General features: G+C 39.0%; 2 protein-coding genes across 6 annotated transcripts; both read left to right on the top strand.

The window, feature by feature from the left end:
- Positions 1-608: 608 nt before the first annotated feature.
- TMEM185A (transmembrane protein 185A) lies at positions 609-17338 on the top strand. Of its 4 annotated transcripts, XR_010590442.1 has the most exons (8): positions 651-911; positions 5341-5517; positions 8507-8714; positions 11196-11279; positions 11683-11707; positions 13033-13209; positions 13608-13731; positions 15856-17338. XR_010590442.1 is itself a non-coding variant. In XM_008169055.3 (7 exons), the coding sequence occupies exons 1-7, from the start codon at positions 874-876 to the stop codon at positions 16098-16100; spliced, it is 1053 nt and encodes a 350-aa protein (XP_008167277.1). In that variant the 5' UTR covers positions 609-873; the 3' UTR covers positions 16101-17338. The 4 variants fall into 4 exon arrangements, 2 of the variants coding, with proteins under 2 accessions (XP_008167277.1, XP_042707053.1); XM_008169055.3 differs by lacking the exon at positions 11683-11707 and having other exon boundaries at positions 609-911; XM_042851119.2 differs by lacking the exons at positions 11196-11279; positions 11683-11707.
- A 1-nt stretch (position 17339) lies between these two features.
- LOC101933341 (heat shock transcription factor, Y-linked-like) lies at positions 17340-21364 on the top strand. 2 transcript variants are annotated; one of them, XM_008169057.4, is made up of 3 exons: positions 17340-17483; positions 18514-19522; positions 20495-21364. In XM_008169057.4, the coding sequence occupies exons 2-3, from the start codon at positions 19004-19006 to the stop codon at positions 21269-21271; spliced, it is 1296 nt and encodes a 431-aa protein (XP_008167279.2). In that variant the 5' UTR covers positions 17340-17483; positions 18514-19003; the 3' UTR covers positions 21272-21364. The 2 variants fall into 2 exon arrangements, with proteins under 2 accessions (XP_008167279.2, XP_042707052.2); XM_042851118.2 differs by having other exon boundaries at positions 17340-19522.
- The last annotated feature ends 318 nt before the right edge of the window (positions 21365-21682 follow it).

The raw sequence follows: 21682 nt of genomic DNA, 5'->3' as shown, positions 1-21682 counted from the left end.
TATATAGCACTGCTGCAGCCTCCTCCAGTATTTTCCTTTGTCCAGCCAGGATCTCCTCCATCCGCCTTTCCCCTCATCCAAAGCCTGTTATTCTCAGACAAGAATTACTAGGACAGTGGAGAGATGACATCTGGGTTGGCCCCTCGGCATCTAATTACTACAAAGCCACACATTCAAGAGTCACCATCTTGTCACCACAGCGCCCTCTCCTCGGGGCACTGGCTCAGCCATGGTGGGGCGAGAGCAGCCGGCCAGGCCAAAGGGCACCCACCTCTCCTGTGTCATCCCAACCCGGCCCCCGGAGCCTGCCAGCAACCTCCAGGGCTCAGTCACCACCACTGGAGCCTTCCTGGGGCCCCGGATCAGTGCTGGGGCTGGGTCACTAGCCAGGGACTAGCCAAGGGCTGCAGCATCCCCCACGCTGGCGGGGCGGGGCCAAAGCCATGGCGGGAAGCCGGGTACAGGCGGGGTATGGCAGCGTTGCTTAGCTACGGAGGAACAGGCAGAAAGGACCAAAGACTCAACCCCTTCCACCAACACAAGGCATCCTCAAGCGCCTTTCCCTCAACGCGCATGCGCCTACTTCAGGCGCAAGCGCACTCCGCCGTGGTCATCAGGTGCGGGAGGGGCGGGCCTGTCGTCCTTTCTTCGGGGAAAAGAGACGAAATAGGACGGCGGCTTCTCAGCCTTGCTGCGCATGCGCTGAAGTGCGCATGCGCGCTGCGTGTATCGCTCCGGCGATGGCTGTGAGGGGAGGGATGAGTCGGTGAACTGGCTCGTTCGGCGGCGGCGGCGGCACCAGCACCGGGCACCCGCGGCGCTCGCGCCATGCGTCCCGTGTAGAGAGCGGCCGAGGCGGAAGGTCGGGGCGCCATGAACCTGCGCGGGTTGTTCCAGGATTTCAATCCGAGGTGAGTCCGGGCCCTGCGCCGCCGCCGCCGGCCTAGCGGGACCGGCCCGGGGGCTTCCGTTTGGAGTCTGTTGGAAGGGTCCGTATGGCGCTGTCAGGCCACCGTACCCCGGCAAGGCCCGGCTGGGGCTCACGGGGCCTGGCTTAAATCCGGGCTCTTCCCTCTCTCTTTGCCCCCCCCGGTACTCCTGTCCAGGGAGCTGTTCCCATCTCGTCTGAGGTGCCCCTTCCCCTCTGGGAAACGGCCCCGGGGCCCGGGCCCGGCGGGTGGCAGCACAGGCCGGCGGCCCTGCGCAAACCCAGGACGTTTCCCACACCCGAGCAAGAGCTCTGTGCGGCTCCAAGGCGTGTTCTTATCCACCGACGTTGGTCCAAGGAAAGGTATTCCCTCCCCCACCTTGTGTCTCTAATAGCCTGGGACCCAGTAGGACAACACGGCATGCAACATAGCTCTGCCTGTTCCGGGCAGAGCCGCGTGCAGTCGCAGGTGCTGCCGGGGTCCGCGTTTCCGAGCGTGGCCTGGTTTTGGGGTGGGTGCGCGAGATCGCTCTGACCGCTTGAAGGCATGTCAGCGAGACTGCCATGGGAATGGGCGGGCAGGGTGTGCCCGAGAAAACGCAGCCCCTGCCCCAGTTATTCAACCCCTAGCTGTGTGCAGTACAAACCTAATGAGTTGTGTTCGTTGGAGATACTACTGTCCAGAAGGCTTAAAGGAAGGAATAGAGGATGCTTGATGTATTCTAGTTAGGAGGCTATGCCAAGGGGCAGCATGGAACAAGTACAGTCAGGAGTGTGCAAAGAGGGAAGACCTGGTGGAAAAGAGGGCTTGTGTAAGGGCCCAGTTCTAACCTTCTTCCTATCTGTTGTTTCATTGAGGTACAATATTTTTCACTTTTTATGCTAATCTGTTGTGTAGCATTGTTGTTCACCATTTAAAAAGCTTCCTGTAAGCACTTAGGGTAGAGATGGGTGGTGTACAGCATCTTGCATAAATGGGACATGATGGAGGGCCTTTATGAGCCCTTGCTTTAAAAATAACTAACTATGCTTTTCAGGGATGAATGAAATGGTCCTTTGGTATAAACTTGTAAAGCACTTCAGGTTCTTTTGGAAAGAAAAGTGCTGTATAAAAACAAGTTATTTATTGTTAATCCCAAACCAAGCTTGAGACCTGCCCTAGCATTCTGGCATAGTTTCGTAGCAAGGGTTGTAGCATAGGTCCGTGTGGATACAAATTTATGCAAAAACCACGTTTTGCATAACTGAGTTCCACTACTGGTATAAATGTTTCATGAACACTGTATTCTAGCACTTTCAAGATTCAAACCAGTCCTTCTCAGTTTACTTTTTTTATGCATAATGTCACTCTCTGAAATAATTTCGCTTGTTTTCCATTACAATACTAGTGTTTTAATAACCAAAGTTAAAGATACAGAGCTAATTTTAAAACTTATAATTCAGTCTGAATTTTACTTTGTTTCAATTTAACCTTTGTACACAAAATACCGTCAAACGACGAGCTTAAGTTCATTACTCCACTAGACACTAAATAATGGACTGAACAGAGATGTTGGATTCATGGCTTATTACAGGGATCTGTGTAACTACCATATTTTACAGGGAGGCTATGACTGCAGAGGTGTAGACGGGTCACTGTATCTTGAATGGTTTCTTCCAGTACATGCTAACTACTTATGCTAAATAATCTGTTCCACCTTGCATTTTGCTGTGATGCTGGGAGTTCCTTTCCCAGACCTGAAGAAGAGCTCTCTTGTGGCTCCAGAGCTTGTCTTTCTCACCACCAGAAGTTGGTCCAATAAAATATATTACTTCACCCACCTTGTCTGTCAATGCACAGGCAGTTTCACTATTTTTTCCCTCTTGTATAAATCAGGGCAGGTGTACACTACAGCCAGGATTGAAGCTCTGAGATCAATCCACCAGCGGTGGATTTAGCGGGTCTAGTGAAGACCTTCCAAATCGACAGCAGATCACTCTCCAGTCGACCCCTGTACTCTGCCCCCTCCCCCCCCCCCCGATGAGAAGAGTAAGGTAAGTCGACGGGAGCGTTTCTCCCGTTGACCCCCCACGGTGTAGACACTGCGGTAACTCGACCTAAGGTACATCAACTCCAGCTACATTATTCACGTAGCTAGAGTTGCGTAGCACAGGTCGACTTACCGCGGTAGTGTAGACATAGCCTAACCCACTTACTCCTTTTGTTTCTGTGGGTCTTTCTCCCAGCAATAGGGGATTTAGATTGTAAGGACAGAAGAAGAGATCAGTAGATCTTCTGGTCTGTCTTCCTATACACACTGGCCATAGAATTTCACCCAGTTACCCCTGTATTGAGCCCAATAATTTCTGTGTGACTAAAGCATGTCTTCTATTAAGACATCCAATCTTGATTTAACGGAAGAGAGACACTTTAAAAAATAGGAATATGTATTTGTAAAACCACAATCTTGTAGGCATAGTACCTGAAACTGCTTTAAAACTCAGTCTTAAAAAATCTTGACTAAATTTTAGATTGATAGTGTTCTTTTAAATTACAGCCTCTGTCTGATGTGATGCTTTAAGATAGAAAATGAATTTACTGCTCCTCCCCGCCCCGTCTTTAGAATTTTATCACATTTTAAGGGCAGTGTGCTCTGTGTATGCTAGATTGAAAATGTGTTAGCATCACATCTTTAAATCCTAATCTAGATGAGGCCAAAATGGGAGTCCTTTGGAAGAAAAGGCTGTAGTTGCTGTATTCCTGACTCTGGACCTCTGGCTCTGTAGAGTGTGGCAAGGCTGTAGTAGGGAGATCTGTGCAGCTCCATTCACTGCTCTCTGAAGCCAAGAGAATACAAACACGTGTAATTGTTAAAGGAGTTTGGAGAGTGAGTAGAATATTTCACATCTGATCTGTGTCTCAGGGTTAACCATTATAAGATGTCTTAAGAGCATGTAGAAAGTTCACAAACAGTTGTAATGTGTGAGGGATGGTGAGGGGGATGAGAGAATCCCAGAGCAGAGAGTTCATGAAGCATTTCCACCAATGGACCTTAACTAATCACAATAACAATTGTAGCTAACTGCATTTGGTTGTACAAACTGTACAGAATAATGAATGTTTCAGGAAATGTATTGATGCAGGGATGCTAAAAGCTGAATCATGTCTGCCATTTCAAAAAGAATGAAGAGAAGAAGATAAATTTTATAAACTTTCAGCGCTGAGACACTTGTGCTGAATAGAGGCTTGTCCTTGAACTGGAGGTGCTGATCTTGTGAATGTTCTATTAGGATTTTATGAGAATAAAGGAAAGTGGTTTACTGGTTATATTGTGGGACTAGGGATTGTATTCTTGATTCAGCTGCTGATTTACTGGGTGGCCTTGGGCAAATCACTTAATCTCTCTGTTTCTCACTTTATCATTCTATAAACTATATATAATTATTTCCCGCAGAGAGGTGGTATTGAAGCTTAATTACATGTGTGTAGAGCACTCTGAGATCCTCAGGTGAATGTGCTTGATAAGCGCAAATTATTTTTGTCCTGTAGTAACAAATGACTTTTGCATATGTAATTTTATCTAACTTCTGGAGGTATGGTGACAGGTTTCTGTATTTATTGTTGAATGGGTGCATTGTGAGTGGATGAGAAGAGTTTGATTATTAACTAGTTTATAAAATGTAGTGGTTTAGGTACTTAAAAACAACTTTTAAGTGAAATTTTCTTTATTGTACATGTATTTTAATCTTTAAAATAATTGAGACAGTAACTTTTGCATATCAAATTATCTTCTAGAAAACCAAAGTTTAAATTTTCAATAATAAATTTGATAAATTAGGGCAAAACCAAGTCTAAAAATCCTTTTGTAAAATTAGGCATACCTAATTAGGAAACTAAACTCATTTTTATTTTAGTTAATTTTTTTACACTCTAGATTTATTAGAATTAAAAATAACCATAATGAATATATGGATTACAATTATTACTTAATTTGTATTGCAAAATGTACTTACCAGGAACATATGGCTTGTGGAATTTAACCAAGTTGCGTATTTAATAAGACTAATCAGGAGCAGTATTGTAGGAGGGGAAGTATTTTAAAAAAATTCCATTCATATCCTGTACGCTTGTCTTGTAAGAATGCTTTTGATGTGTTCACTTGAAGTAATTATTTTATAAATGAAAAAGGTGGCATATAAGAATGTTTAATCATAAATATAATACTTAAAGCACCTCTTCAGAATTGATTAAATCTACCCAAAGAAATTCAACAGCCATACATTTTCTGTTGTATTAAGTAATGGCCTGATTCAAAATTGCTGTGTACAATGCAGACAAACAAGACACTGTCTGAACTGAGTTTCCTTTGTTTTCTGAAAGTATGTAAAACAATTTGCCATAACTTCTAAGTTGTATTTTTCTTTTTTAATAGCAAATTTCTTATCTATGCCTGTCTGCTGCTGTTCTCTGTTCTGCTCTCTCTCCGTCTGGATGACAAAATTCAGTGGAGCTATTGGGCTGTCTTTGCTCCAATATGGCTATGGAAGCTAATGGTCATTGTTGGTGCCTCGGTGGGAACAGGAGTATGGGCACGAAACCCACAGTATCGGTAAGATTAGGACACTTTTTTTCAATGAAGAAAGAATTGTTTACCTTTTTCATAGTGAATCAAAATCTTTAAGTATGCTTTTGATAACTATATAAGAAGTTGTATGGAAATCAATAAAACCTGCTTGATGCTGCTTAAAATTAGTGACTGTAACACATACATAATACATGGAAACATAGCTTTATGCATGTATGGACTCTTTATCCTTATACTGTACTGACAGTTCATTTAGGAAACATGAGTTAAAACTTCACAGGCTTGTCTGCACAGTTTTTGTACCAATTTTGAGATATTGGTTTTAAAGCTGATGTAATGTGGACAGAGTCATGCAGGTATAATGGTGCTTATGTTGGTACAGTTTGTTTTTGTATTTGCTATATTGATGTAAGCATCTTTATACTGGTATAATTACATCCACATTTGGGAGGGGCAGGTTGCATCACGCTAACTAGATCACTTTATAAACCAGCATGCTTAAATTGTTATAAAAACTGTTTAGATCAGCCCTAAATGTGTTTGAACTCCTTGTGTTTAGTCTCCTTGGTGTTACATGTGTAGGCTATGCACATGCGTGAAGAGAATAGAAACATTACTAAATGTTTTTTCAAACTTCAACTGTCAGAGTAAAATTATCCAGATTTACTATTTATTAAAAGATAAATTGGTAGAAACTCAAATATATACGAAGAGGTCCTGATCTTACCAGCGGATATGCTGGAGCCCATTGGCTTTAGTGTGACTCTGTGCAGGTCCTGCTCATCCACAAACTCAGTTTCAGGATTGAGATGTAAGGCACTACATAAGATTCCTATGATCATTCAGCCAATATGCAAATGGAAAAAAATCATTGCTTTAATAAAATTCCCTCCCTGTTCCTGATAATACCTTCGATTTTTTTTAAAACATATTGAATTGTAAAGGGGACGCTAATTTTTTCAAAACAGATGCTTGCACTGCACTATTAGGGTAATGTAAATAATTCATAATACTTACATAGTCCTTGAAAGACTGTTTAGACAAATTCTAATACTATAAAAAGCAGCATTTTAAATTGTGGCCCAGGCGATACTTGCAAACTATTTTAGTTGTTTTTCATGAAGACAAACACTCAACAAATAGTTTAATGTCGTATATGTATGTGTATAATATAATCATGGTCCCAGTAACAGAACCAAATGTACAACAAGAAACCTCCGTTTCATTACCTTTAGGCCAGAGTCGCAGCTATCTTTCAGCTTGTCTCGTGTTTTCCAAATTGATTGTCAAGACTTTAAATTCATATAATCAAGAATAAGAGTTCATATAAGAGTCCATATTTATGCATTTGATATAATGTTCGTCTGAATATGCTATAGAAAAAAATAAAACTAAGAACTTTTAAGGTAGTATAGTAGTAACTTGTAGATGTCACTTTCCATAAAAACGTTTATAATAAATAAAAAGCGATTCTGTCATATAACTATGCACATAAAATCCACATTCTTATAGAATATACTATTCAATTTATATCTGCACGTCTGCTTCAAGAAAAAATTGTTTTGACGTATAATTTAATATTTTGTTTTCATGGTGGAAATGTTAACTTAAGTAAGTTCAGGAGTTCATAGGATACCCTCTCCTCATTGAGACCAAAAATATAAGCCTTTGGTGTATTACAATAGAACCTCAGAGTTATGAACGCCTCGGGAATGGACGTTGTCCGTAACTCTGTAATGTTCATAACTCTGAGCAAAACATGGTTCTTTCAAAAGTTTACAACTGAACATTGACTTAATACAGCTTTGAAACTTTATCATGCAGAAGAAAAATGCTGCTTTTAATTTAATTTGAAACAAGCACATAAACAGTTTCCTCACCTTGTCAAATCTTTTTTTAAACTTTCCCTTTATTTTTTTTAGTAGTTTATGTTTAACACAGTACTGTACTGGTTTCAGAGTAGCAGCCGTGTTAGTCTGTATCCGCAAAAAGAAGAACAGGAGTACTTGTGGCACCTTAGAGATTATCATGAAGTGATTATCACTTCAAAAGTTTTTTTTTTTTTTTTTCTCTTAATTAATTGGCCTCTCAGAGTTGGTAAGACAACTCCCACCTGTTTATGCTCTCTGTATGTGTGTATATATATCTCCTCAATATATGTTCCATTCTATATGCATCCGAAGAAATGGGCTGTAGTCCATGAAAGCTTATGCTCTAATAAATTTGTTAGTCTCTAAGGTGCCACAAGTACTCCTGTTCTTCTTTTTACAGTACTGTACTGTATTTGCTTTTTTTGTTTGTTTTATTTGTTTCTGCTGCTGCCTAATTGCATACTCTGGTTCCAAATAAGGTATGTGCTTGACCAGTCAGTTTGTAACTCTGGTGTTCGTAATTCTGAGTTTCTACTGTATTAGCTCATAATTAGAAGTCACTCTTTCTAGCAGCAGGTGCATCTGAGAAGTAGGAAATGTTCTTAGTTAAAAAATATAATAGGCCTCTTTCTTTCTCTCCCTGCAAACAGAAGGATAGAGCTAGTCAAAAAAATTTCCACAGAATCTGAACATTGTCTGGGAATGTGTCTGATCCATCAATAGTTTCAACAGAAACCAGATAGCAGGTTGGCCTGCTGCTGTCCTGCCAATCTGTCCTGCTCCTGTGCTATCCAGGAAGCAAGCTGAAAAATTCCATTTCGGTTTTCTTACAATTGATTGATTTTTTTTTTTTTGAGAATTTTCCTCTCATGAAAAGTGTTTGATTTTTTTTTTAATTTTTTTTTTTATTTTAACTTTTTGCCCCAATTTGGTAAGAAATGTTTGTTTTCTTGAATAGTGCCTGTTATTTATGTAATACCAAATGTGTACATGGCACTTAAGAGATGGTGATTAGTACAAGAAACTTAGAACTGTTATATTCAGAATCTCTTGGGATATTTGCATGATAGGATGCTTCATAATTGACATTGTTTTTTGAATTAAGGCCAATAGATTTTGATTCCTTCTTTACCCCTCTTTAGAGCAGAAGGAGAAACCTGTGTGGAGTTCAAAGCTATGCTAATTGCAGTAGGTATTCACCTGCTACTGCTGATGTTCGAAGTTCTGGTATGTGACAGGATCGAAAGAGGAACCCATTTCTGGCTTCTGGTCTTCATGCCATTGTTCTTTGTATCTCCAGTGTCAGTTGCAGCTTGTGTGTGGGGCTTCCGACATGACAGATCTCTGGAGGTGAGGCTTTGTTTTTATAATACTGAGAACTAGGATCGTTGAATCTGAAGAGCAGAATTTATTCCATATTAATTGTTCGTGTGTTACCAAGAAGTGTATCAATCTGTCATATTGTGTAGCTTACCAAAACGGAGAAACCAGAAAATGAAAAATTATCCTCACTTCACTTTTTTCTACTTATCCTTTACTAAGAACATATTAAATTACAACATCCATGTTCTAAACTTGTCGTTATTATTGAATCTGTTTTAACAATGAACTACAAAAGTGTTTCTGTATTATGGACATCTCTGAAGTGAATTTAGTGCTGGTAAAAAGTGCCCCTAGACAACATTGTCTGCTGAAATCACTTATTAATTCATAGGACCTTAGACAGTGAAGGCTGAAGAGTCTTTTGAGTGACTGGTGCTGCCTGTAGGAGTAAGAGGTTAGCTTGTTCACACTCTGTACATAACAAGCTCTTTAGCAATATGAGAGCACAGTTCTTAAATTTACTAAGTTTATGGAGAACATTGAGATGTGGCATGCAAGCTAGCACGTCCGCAACAAACTCAACTTTTTAATTCAATGAATTGCCTGTTTGAGGAAATTATTGCAGCACTGTTTACAGAAGGCGATAACTATTTTTTAATACCATAGGGACCGTACAAAAGCCCCGTACCTTTTTAGATGACTTGACTACTTCTATCAACAGAGCATTTTTTAATGTTAGGATATACTGAATTTACCATTTTCTGGAAAGCAGAGAAAGGAAAGTGACTTTCTGGGTAACTGGTGGACTAATATTTAGATCCCTTGAAAACTGCCACTTGATTTGCAGGATGGGTGCACAGCTGATAAATATTGGTGGAGAAAAATTGGAATCCACTCACCCCTAAAAGGTCACAGCTATCTTCCAAATAGAATAAGTTATAAAATTCCACTGCCCAATTTACTTTTCCACTACTTTATCTCCTTTATTCTCATGCTATCTTGGTTTGTCTTTCCTTGTCCCTCTCGAGGGTTTTACTTCTTCTGTTCTCCACTCTGTAGCTCAGGCTTTTCGTGTACTGTTAACATCGAGCATGTCCTACTGCACAAATAGTATTCTGTTCATTGAAGTAATGTAACTGAGGCAGTTGTTCAGCTGTCATTTAGTTCAATAGCTGCTTCATTTTAAAGTATTTTCAGTCTGCTTAATCCCACTATGAAACTGATTATGCCTTGACACAGGTGGCCACTACTCGATAAGCCCTTGTGTATGCATGGTGGGCTGGGGAAGTTTTCTGCTATATGTTGGGCTTCAGTGATTTTTAAAATACTATTTATCTAAGGCACATAGAAATGCTTTAAATTTGACTCTGGCATCACCAAACATTCAGCTGAATTTGGCAAGTGGTGCATATTAACCTAATTATAAAAGCTCTGTCACAGAAGTCTGTACTGTAACATTTCTTCTTGCCCTGTGTCCACTTATTTCTTCTACTCGTTTGTGGAGTTCCAGTACATAGTTACTTGAAATCCAGTCTGCAAGACTTTTATTAAAATGTTACCTTTGCGTGGCTAGTGGAGACTTGGTTCTTTGCTTAAAGATACAGAGTGTCACACTTATGTCTGAGAGGTCATAGATTATGCAGAATGCCCACTAAGATAACTGAGCCAGTATGAAGTTGCACATACTGCCTGACCTCTGGAAAATATTTATATCTCAAAATCCCCCTAGATATTGACATTTAAATTAGAAAATGTATTTAAATTCACTGGCTTCAGTTAGCCATTTTCAAAGAGTAAATTTCTCTCTGATCCCTTAACCAAACTCTTACCTATTTGGGGTGGCCCAGGAACTTTGGGAAACGAAATTCTGCCAAGTCAGATGGTATTTCATTATTTGATCCTTTTGAGCTAATCAGAAAGGTGTCACATTTTCAATATAATTTAGGGTTAGTTTTAAAGTACAACTTTTACTTTTCTGCTGGGGACATGAAGTAGAGGTTAGTGGGACACTTGAAAAGCATAGTGGCTTTCATTTTTTTTTTTTTTAATGAAACTAGTACTTAACCTATATTACTACATAAAGAAAATGTGTCCTTAGTGGAACTAACACATCTTACAATAAACTGATTTTAACTTCTAAAAATTTAATCTACTTTTCACTATTCATACTGTCCTTTTGCATTTTATGCAGGAACATGAAACTAGACTGGTCTCTTAGATTCACACCGTGGATGTCTTGCACTAGCTAAATGCTGCAGTGCAACTACTAAAGGAAATGTTAGTTTAAAAAACAGTAACTAACTTATAATTGAAATAAGGAATGGATGGGTGGATGAAGGAAAATGTGACTAATCATTCATAACAACTAGTGTAAATATAAGTGGTGTTCATTGTTAAAGAACTGTATCATGAGTCGTAAAGTTGTTCTTTCAAACTTTTTGGGTGTCTTGTGTATTACTTTATAGTGCTATGAAGTGATTCTAATGTATTTTTGTATTTTATTTGTAGTTGGAAATTTTGTGTTCTGTCAATATTCTCCAGTTCATATTTATTGCACTCAGACTAGACGAGATCATCAGATGGCCATGGCTTGTACGTAAATTCCATTTACTCCATTTTAAGGTTGTTTCTAAATGTTGAAGTCTTCATGCAAACATTGAATATGGTGGCCTGCTAAGAAAAATGCTTTTAAGTGAAGTAAGTTATTTGCTACCAAATTGCACAATAAAGTGAAACGTGATTATAATGTATAATTGGAAGTAACAAATTGTAGCTATTCATTAACTCCATTGACACTTCTAATTAAAAAGTTATCAGCGTAAGTGCAGTATGTGGGTTTTTAACAAGTAAATAATAATGTTAATATGTCCAAAGTAAAAAATGAGAACTATATTTTTGGTATCCAGTGCTGAAAGGCATCAGAGCACCATATTAATCAAGTGTCTTAAACATTTATTGAGCCCTCAAGGTAAGTATTTACCTATCTTTTTTTCAGAAGGATAAACTAAGATACTGTGAAGGTAAGTAGTTTACCACTTATAAAGTGTGCATGGATAGAGTATGGATTAGAATTCATGATTTGGGACTTCCTTTCCCTTGCTACTCAGATAAATTGCCTCCCTAAACTACAAAAAAATAGAAATTAAGACTTCTTGGAAAGTATTAACTTATTATAGGCAGCACTAAAGTCTTGCTTTTGTTGAAGTATGTTAGTAGATATAAAGTTTTAGTGCCAAACTTTCAATGGATAGAGGTACTGCTTCAGACACAACTCATGCTATTCCATGGATGTTTCTGTATATATCTTGAGCAAAAAAAAAAAAAACAACCCTGAGAAATGGCTTACATAAATGGGTATCTAAGTGCCTGAAATTCATGTTCAGCTTGCATGCATGTTTGCGCACAGACCTAGGTCTCTATCCACTGAAAACCTGGTTACTATAGTCTGATGTTTAATTTTTATTCTTTTAGGTAGAAAACCTATCTAAAATGTTATTGCCATGGCATTAACGAGTCCATGATCTCATTTCTGTTGATTTGCCTATCCAGCAATCATTCACTGAATGGCTGTTTTCACTATGGAAACCTGTGGAGATAGAGACTGCTTGTGTCATTCTGCAGGGGGGAGTGAGACCGTGTACAACACACTCCAGTTAATCTCTGACAAGAAAGAGTTAATGTAAAAAGAATATATTGAGATTTAAAATTCAAAAAAGTGGCTTTCAGAGACACTCTATTTTTATATGTGAGTTTTTTGTAAGTAGATGTAAAAAAATAAAGTTATAACAAATATAAGATATTACCTCACCCACCTTGTGTCTCTCATATCCTGGGACTGACATGGCTATATCTACATTGCATATAAAAAAGAAAGTTAACAACCTGGTAGTAGATCTCCTCTTGCTTTAGATTCAAGAGTGAATTCAAAAGGAGACAAGAACCCTGTTTAGAAATTTTCAGCTAAGGGACCTATCGTATGTGTATTCTAAACTCTGTTTAAGCACTCTGACCCCATTTATAATGTCTAGCCAAATTTTACTGAAATTGAATTAGTCTGAAGTGGTTTTAAATTGTTTCAGCTAATTGTGTTAAAGGTCCAGTCTAGACAAAGGTTTAAGAAGCTTATCTAGTAGCCCAACAAAGTTGATATGGTACTTAGCATTGGTCATGGTTCATGAAGCTTTCTTGTTGTAGAGATAATCTTAATTACAAAGCATTATAGATTTACAACAAATTACTTTCAGCTATTTAGGTTTAATATGTTTACTTTTTTATTTTCTAAAAAACAAAACTGATACAGAGTAACTCGTCGCTGGGAGGAAAAATAATGAACTATCTTTTTCAGGTTGTTTGCGTTCCTCTGTGGATCTTGATGTCCTTCCTGTGTCTGGTAGTACTCTATTACATTGTTTGGTCTGTCCTGTTCTTGCGTTCAATGGACGTTATTGCTGAGCAGAGGAGAACACACATAACAATGGCCATCAGTTGGATGACAATCGTTGTTCCATTACTCACATTTGAAGTAAGCAAAAATGTGATCTTTTGTGTGTGTGATTCTCAATTAAGTTGGATGATCCATTATTTACTACCGAATCTGCTTCCTATATCTGCTTCTTTTGGGGCTTCTGAAAGTGTAGATACTATTCCTTGTTTAGAATAAAATCTTAACTCTTAACATGGATTGGGCTGGGCGGGAGGGGAGAAATTTAAAAATAAAATATAGGAATTTTTGCTACTTCCGTAAAAAGATCATCATTCACACAAGCATTGGAAACTTATTAAAGTTGAGATCAGGGGGACTTTGCATAGTGGAGGGATATTCTTGTACAAAGTAACTTGCAGGATTGGGGCATGTAAATGTTTTAAGATCATGGATGTGTATTATAATCAAACTGACATTTGCTTAACTTTTTTCATTAGATTCTACTAGTGCACAGACTGGATGGACATAATGCATTCTCATATATACCCATTTTTGTCCCTCTTTGGCTTTCTTTGATAACTTTAATGGCAACAACATTTGGACAGAAAGGAGGAAATCATTGTAAGTATCTAGAAATACGCAGTATTAGATGGAAAAAGCTCACGTTGAATTCAAATATTTAATCCAGGCTTTAGCCTATTTTTATCGATCCTTTTCAGAAATAACACTTACATGCTATATGTATATCCTCCTCTTCTCCCCTCCCCCCCCCCCCCAAACACACACAAAAAAGAGAGAGAGATTAGACAAAAGGGTAGGAACGAGTAGTATTTGAGACAATTTTAATGCAAAATTTTCAATTTCGGGTACTGAGGAATTTTGTATGGGTCTCTTTCAGTAGAGTAGAAAGTATGGCTTACGTTTACATCAAAGCAGTCTGTTTTGTTTGGATTTTTTAGTGGACACCCAACAAACTAAACAGGGATGAACACGGTGTGCTTAGTCAGAAGGAGCTTTGCAGCTTAAAACAGTTTTTCCTTGTGAGTCACATGTTGTGTATGTATCTTCTGTTATTGTTAATCATCTAAAAGCTGGATTTTGACCCCTTAAAACCACAACTTTAAATCCCAAGAGGGTCAACTCAGCCCTCAATCCTTCCACAGTAAATTGAGTTCCATGCTTTTTAGGGTGTAGAGGGTGGGGTTTGTTTGTTTTTTTTTTGGTGTTTTTTCCTGATGTGGACTCTGAAGATCCCGTAGCACTTATTGTAAGAGGATGGGCTTGTCCTGGTGTCCTTAGCCAATGTTCAGTTTCTCCTGCTGTGCTGTGTACCAGTTAATTGTGACTTCCACTATAAGGATAGCTTTATTTAATGGTGCAGGGAGCGTATCGGCTATAAAAACCCTTTGGGATCTTTTCAGTTGGAAGAATTAGTATTAACATTTATTACTGTAAACTGGCTTCTCTTGGTTTTTGGTCTCTTTAATGGCAGTGTACACTAAGACTTTTTTTAACCTATTCTTAAATCATAGGTAGCTTTTTCATATTCAGCTTGTGTTTGAGCCATTCTTGTATTGATTCTGAGAAACTGTCAGTGCTTAAATAATAATTTTGCACCACCACTAATCATTAAACCCATTTAGCCCTATAATAAGGAATATCTTACCTTCATATTCTCTACTAATATGCATTAAGAGTGCCTTGTGAGGACTTGATCATGAAAATATGAATTTCTTTTCAGCTAGTACATTCTCAATGCCTGTAGATGCTTGTTTCATCAAAGCATCTGCAGCATAGGTTGCTCTCCCAGACCTAGTTAATGTAATTAGACTTCTGTCTGATATATGATTACTTTGAATAGCATCAGACTTCTAACTTTGTATTTCTGCTAGTTATATAACTTTTAACCAATCTCATTTCATTCCTTTTTTTTGACCCTTAATCCTAAATTTGCCATCCCAGACTTGGTAAGGAGAGTGTGGAGCATTGAAGGGCCCAAGTCAGTCTTCACTTGTAGCTGTGCACTGTGGTCACAGCTACTTGTGGGGTAGCTGAGGACAGAATTGGGTCAGTCTCCAGGAAGGCTATAAGCTGTAGATCTAGCATTGGCCTGTATATCTTATTTTATGAATACAAGTTAGGAGATATAACCCCATTCATCCCAAATGGACCCAAAGTGCTTAACAAACAAATGTACTTAATTCCACAACTGAAATGCAGTTACCAAGGTGAAATATGGCAACTGGCCACCAAGCTTAACATCTCTTGAGAAGAATGTCATGGGATCTTTAATGGCAAGTAGTCAGGACGTTGGCTTTGTTTCATGTGAAAGATTTGGCTTTAGCAGGCATAGTACCCTTGTACACCATGCTGTGGTATTAATTAATGAAGGGCACCATCTACTGAGTCACCAGCACCATTTGCTAGTGTCTTGGTGCTCCCATTATGTTCTTCCCAACCACATGCTGATCTGACGCTGCTTAGCTTGTGAAATCTGATGGTATCTCAATATATGCTGGCAGAGCTGCAGGCTGACGTAACCTGAATTTGTATTGCTATTAGAGTATACTATGTATATTACACATTGTAAGTAACTTTCTATATACAATACTTATCAATATCTATTTATAGAAAAGATCGTGGTCTGAATAATTAAATCAAATAAAATGAGAGAGTACTTAGTTTTAAAGTTAAATTTTCTTCTGGAGTAAAACTGAAACTATTAATAAATATTTATTTGTTCAGGGTGGTTTGGAATTCGCAAAGACTTCTGTCAATTCCTACTTGAACTTTTCCCATTCTTGAGAGAATATGGAAATATTTCCTATGATCTCCATCATGAAGATAATGAAGAACTGGAAGAAACACCTGTTCCAGAACCCCCCAAAATTGCACCAATGTTCCGAAAAAAGACTGGAGTGGTCATTACACAGAGTCCTGGAAAGTATGTTATTCCACCTCCCAAGTTAAGCATTGACATGCCAGATTAAGATTAATTTAGAATGTGGACAACTGACAACAAAACTGGAACTGGGAATGAACAGCCAAATGTATTTCATCTCATGCCTTGTTCTAATTTCTTTAAGGATAGGTATTTGTCAGTTAGTGGCTTGTAATGCAGATGTTGGAGATTTTAAAATATGATTTCTTTCAGAGCTTTCCATATTTGCTTAAAATCTCATAGTAGCAAATCAAAGTGGGAAGACTAGCTATAGAAAGGTTCACAGGTGGAAACAAACTTTTTAAAAAAAAAAAATCTATAAAGTCATTACCAGAGAAATTACTCCAATACACAGATAGGGACATCAATTGTAGTGAACTGGGAATTGAAAACTTCTAATATTCTGTAACATGACCTCCGGTAACTGAAATTCATATTTTCCTACATCTCATTTAAGCATTCTAAGTATGTGTTCCTAGTGTTATGATGATCTTTTGTCCATGAAGATAGGTGGTTGTCTAATATGTGAACCTTCCTAGTGGATTGGTTATGTGCCTGGCTGTATAGTATTTATACAAACATTTTAGCAATGTAATATATTCTGTTCAAATTCTAGTTCTGTACAGTATAAATATTATGTAAAGGTATTTTTTTAAAAAGCCTGTATGAAATGCATAAACTATTACAGAGGATGTCTTTCGTGTCTTAACTATACACTTGGCCTCTCTTGCTGTATGTACTTTAGGCATGTAGTAGTATGTATTGGCATGTCTTTACCTTTCATTTCCTATTCAGACATGAAAACTATGTGTAACTACCGAGGCACAGGAGCATTTCATTCCTCAGGCAAGACTTGAAGGCTTTTGTATTATATAGAATGTATAACAGCTTCCATGATTTGACTTAATGTAAATTATTGTGTAAATAATCACAACCTTTGCACTGACATGGGGGTAAATGTTAACTTTGTGTTGCTTTTTCCAGTTCTATAGTCAAATGTTACTGGTAAGCAACACACTTATTCATCATTAGCCCCTTACTTCAGCTGTTCAATAAACTATTTTCTCCTATATTATGTGCAAAACCTATACCTTGTTTTCAGAGCTCAGAGACTTCCTGGATTTATGACAGCTATTGGTTAGCTGTCATAAATACCAAGACTGTACTGTTGCATCATTACCCAATCTCGTGTAAAACACTGGTCAGTCTAAATTATTAAACCCTTCAAAATGAGTTGTGCCATTTTAAAAATAGTAAATTCTCTATAAAGGCTTATGTTTATTTTGACATTGTCGTGAATGTTTTGGATGACAGGCTTTTTTAACCTTTACTGCGGATACTTGTGGGACAGTGAGATTAATCTGAAATTCATGTTACTATAGCTTCTTCTCCTTGCCCAGGAGATGCTTCTGTTTGCTCTTGCAACTCAGTGGTAAGTGTTCATTCTGATATCCATCAGTATTGTGTTTCTGAAAAAAATTACTGGGGCAGGAATTATAGGAATGTGGAAATTCCATCTCTTCACCATAGCCACTAGCCACGATTGTACCAGAAGTAGGAAACATGTTCTTTCTGTTGACTGTAATGCTAGTACTAGTGAGGCAAATGCTCCCACCGCCTCTCCATGGGACATAGTGGCCTGTTCCTTTATTCTTCCTTTTTATTTATTTATTTTTTCCTGTAAGGGGCATTTAATGGCAGAAGGTAATTCATTATAGTCCACTTTCTTCCTCTACTGCAGCAAAAATGGGGTTTAGAGGCAGCCTTCTAACCCATGAATACCCCACCATAGTTGTCCTCTAGACTTAAGAGACAATGCTCTGCTCTCACACTTCCTACTTGAGAGACTCGGCGAGGAACGGGCCTTCCATTTTCCTACTAGAACAGAGCAGCAGTTAAGAGGCATAGGTTGAATTCCCCCAGTGTCACCAGAAGGGAGAACCAGTGGGAAGTCAGCTTCTAGCAGACAACCTCCATTATTCCCTTTTTTCTCTCTCTGCTATCCCTGTGACAAGTGCTTGCAGGATTGTTCTTTTGATATACAAATGTTATTATCACTTGAGAGATGGGCAATGATGACCAACCTCTGCCAGTTTCAGATTCTGTCCCTCTGCGTTTTATCCATACCTCCTTCTCCAGTCCTTTGGAGCAGAAAAAGATTTCTGCCAGAGACCACTGAAGGTAGTCTTCTTTGCTGCAGCAAAATGGAATTGTAAATCTTCATTTTCAATTTTTTATATACAGTTTATGCAGGGCCGCCCAGAGGATTCAGAGGGTCTGGGACAAAGCAGGGGAGCTGTGGGGCTTGTACTCACCTGGCGGCGGTCTGGGTCTTCGGCGGCGGGGGGCCCTTCAGTCACTCCGTGTCTTCGGCAACACTGAAGGGTGCCTCTCCCCCCCCCCGGGCTGTCCTGAGTTTATGTAACTTAAATACTTGTATTCATGTTTGGTTTTTCTTGCAGGCAGGGTCTGACAGCAAGAACACACACACTGTGGCAATTCTTGCACTAGTGAAAGAGGCCCAATGGAAAGACTCATCAAACACATTTCTCCCTTTATTTTCAACCATAGCAACAATACAAGCTTCCCTTATCTCTGTTGTGGAATGACTGCCTCTGGGGGGGATGGGACAGTGGCTCTGTGTCCAGTCAGTACATGCTTTATTTACATCAAGAGACAAACCTTTTATAGATTAGATCTCATCTCTTGTAAATTAAATATAAATGCTATAACTTATCTGGCCATTATTACCTCAGTTTGCTAGGAAACCAATTGTTTTATTAGGTCACAGCCGCACACCACAGGTATCATTATGATGTTCTAGAACTCTTTATTGAAGTTCACTGTAAGTTAGCATCATTTTAATATACCTCTGTCTAGGAGCATGAAGCTCAACTAATAGCATAAATAACTTCAGCTGAAAAAGGTCAAAGTGAGAAAGGAGGATTGGAGATGGACCTTTCTATAGCAGAAACTCCGCATGTTTCAGCTCAGGATGAAGTGGTTGATTCTGCTGTCTCAATTTCTTCTGCTATTCCACTGTGTGATAGAACAGCAACTGGTGACTCTGCCTTGAGGTCTATAATAGAAGAAAATGCCTTTCAAGTTTTGAGTGATGGACCCTGGGTAAAAAGACCACGTCTTCTCTGTGATGATAGTTCCACTGAAGACAATGATTTTTTATCCCTCACCTTTCCAAAGAAACTATGGAAAATTGTTGAAAGTGATCAATTTAAGTCACTTTGGTGGGATGATGATGATGGAAATTGTGTAGTGATTGATGAAGAGCTCTTCAAAAAGGAGGTGCTGGAAAGGAGAGGACCTCTGCGAATTTTTGAAACTGATTGCATGAAAAGTTTCATTCGTCAGCTTAATCTCTATGGCTTTAGCAAAATGCGACAAGATTTTCAAAGGTCTGCCTCGCTAGCTGAATTTCTAGCAGAAGAAAAAGCAGCTTCTGCCTTTAGCAAGGTAAAATGTCAATATAATTTCTCAAAGCTAAAGATGCTATTACTTAAAATATGTTCAATGACTTTTTTGCATGTGCAAATAAGTTGTTTTATGCTTGTTATGAAGAGAATCTAGGAATGAGGGTTGTGAAGGATATTCTAACAGCCATAATTTCTCAAGGTATTTTCATGAACAATAAGAGTATTAAAAAAAAAAAGAGTGATTACTGTTTTTTTGCCCTGAAGTGACCATTTCAGTGTGGCTTTTTCCTACTCTCCTGAGCCTGTGAAACAGAGAGTGATCCTCCCACCCCCTCCTATCTCTTCGCTGGTCACTGGCTTCCTCCTGGAGCTAGACCTGAACTGCTTTCTTTCCCTCCTGACATTTGCTGAATGCTAGAAAGGTGGATATGGCCCATGTGCTACTGACTGAACCTTTATGGCCTTCATTTAAATTACTAAGTCAATGGGACTTGTACTCCTAAATCACTTACGTGCTTTTGAAAACTTCCTACCATTAGGTAATATCCATCCTTACTGTTTAAACTCTGTTTTGATACTAGACCCATTAAAGGGACATAATCCATTAAAAATATTACTTTAAAATGTCCTTGCCTGTATTCCTAATAATACCTTTAAATGTCAAATTTACATTTCACCATTTCTGCCATGTTTGCTTTTTGCACTTTATTTGGCTTCTAACATGAAGCTGAGTTATTCATATCCATTTCCTGGTTTAAGGGCTAAACACGATGCTGCAGGTGAATGTTTAAATTCAAGGATGGATCACTGATTTTAAATGTTATGAGAATACTTCTGTTTGTTTCATCAAATCTTCACGGACTAAAATAGAGACCTAAAGTGCCTACCAGTGTCCCTTCAATGTTAATGTTTGACCGTTTTATGTAGGCAAAATCTTAGCCAGAATGTGCACTTGACTCTTGCTTTTTTATCCTCACAGAGGTGATTAAATCTTTTCACTTGCTTTATTTAGTTACAGTTCTACCATAACCCGAATTTTAAGAGAGGCTCTCCCCACCTCCTTCCAAGGTGTAAAAGAAGAGTTGGCATCAAAAATACACCACCAGTTGCTTTCTCATTAGATGAGGAATTCAGTGAAAACTGCCTAAAGAGTGAGGGAAGAAGCTCAGATGTTCAGTCCGCCTTCGGAACTGCTTCCATGGAGGAAAATGACCTTGTTGCAACTGCTCCAAAGGAAAATCTGCAAACATGCACACTAAGAAAGCCTACAGTAAATAAGGGACTTGCCAGAGCAACTGCCCGAATCAGAAGTGGATACGCTTCATCGCCAGCAGCTTCACTGAGGCCATCGGAACGTGCAACAGCAGAAGACAGTGAGAAGTTGAATCAGCTGGCTCCATTCCATTTACCCCAAAATAACAGCCATACTCAAGTCAGCACCCACGATATAGATTCCACTACAACTACATCCGCGACTTCTTTGTATCATGTCATACCTCCTGTATCAAATAGTCCCTTTGGATCTGTGATGGGGCTTCCTGCCTTCCCAACCATGTATCCAGACTTATCAGCTATGCAGGCTCATTGGGCTAGTTTGCTGCCATTTTGTAACCCATGGTTCTCAATGCCTATGATTGCAGCAGCCTCTGCCATTTCAATGTCAAGATCATCTCATCACCGAACTCCATCATACCATCACTGCCCTAATTGCAAGTGCACTTCGAACAATGCATCTGCTGCCAAAGGTGTTGGACCAAAGCCTACTGAATATTCAGGATACCATCGATAAAGCAAAGGACTTTAACATTTCATATTCTGAGGGAGAAAGTCACTGACAAATCTGCAATGAAACTGTCTGAAGAATAAATGTCTTTTTCCAGTTTTCCTGTCCGATTTATATAAAATAATCCCAGACTTTATTTTATTTTCAGCAAGGAAGAATTAGTTCGGTAGAAGTAAATGGTCAGCTTTAATGATTTGTAGTAGTTAACAAATTTAGGGATAGAGACTAAGAGCAGTGTAATGTTTGAATTACATTTGGGCTGGTCATGTTCCAGCTCACCACCACCACCACCCTTCTTTGTCTCCGCAAAGAAGGCTGAAGGGCTGTGGTGGAGCCAAGCGAGGGGGAGGTAATGCCGGAGGACTAAGCCTCTTTTTGTTCTTGAGGTGATATGTGCAGCATGCAGCTCTATGTCTG

This window comes from Chrysemys picta, chromosome 9 (genome assembly GCF_011386835.1).
Source record: "Chrysemys picta bellii isolate R12L10 chromosome 9, ASM1138683v2, whole genome shotgun sequence".
NCBI classification, from domain to species: domain Eukaryota; kingdom Metazoa; phylum Chordata; order Testudines; family Emydidae; genus Chrysemys; species Chrysemys picta.
The sequence above is the reverse complement of the archived record's forward strand: the minus strand, read 5'-3'. Positions and strand labels throughout refer to the sequence as shown.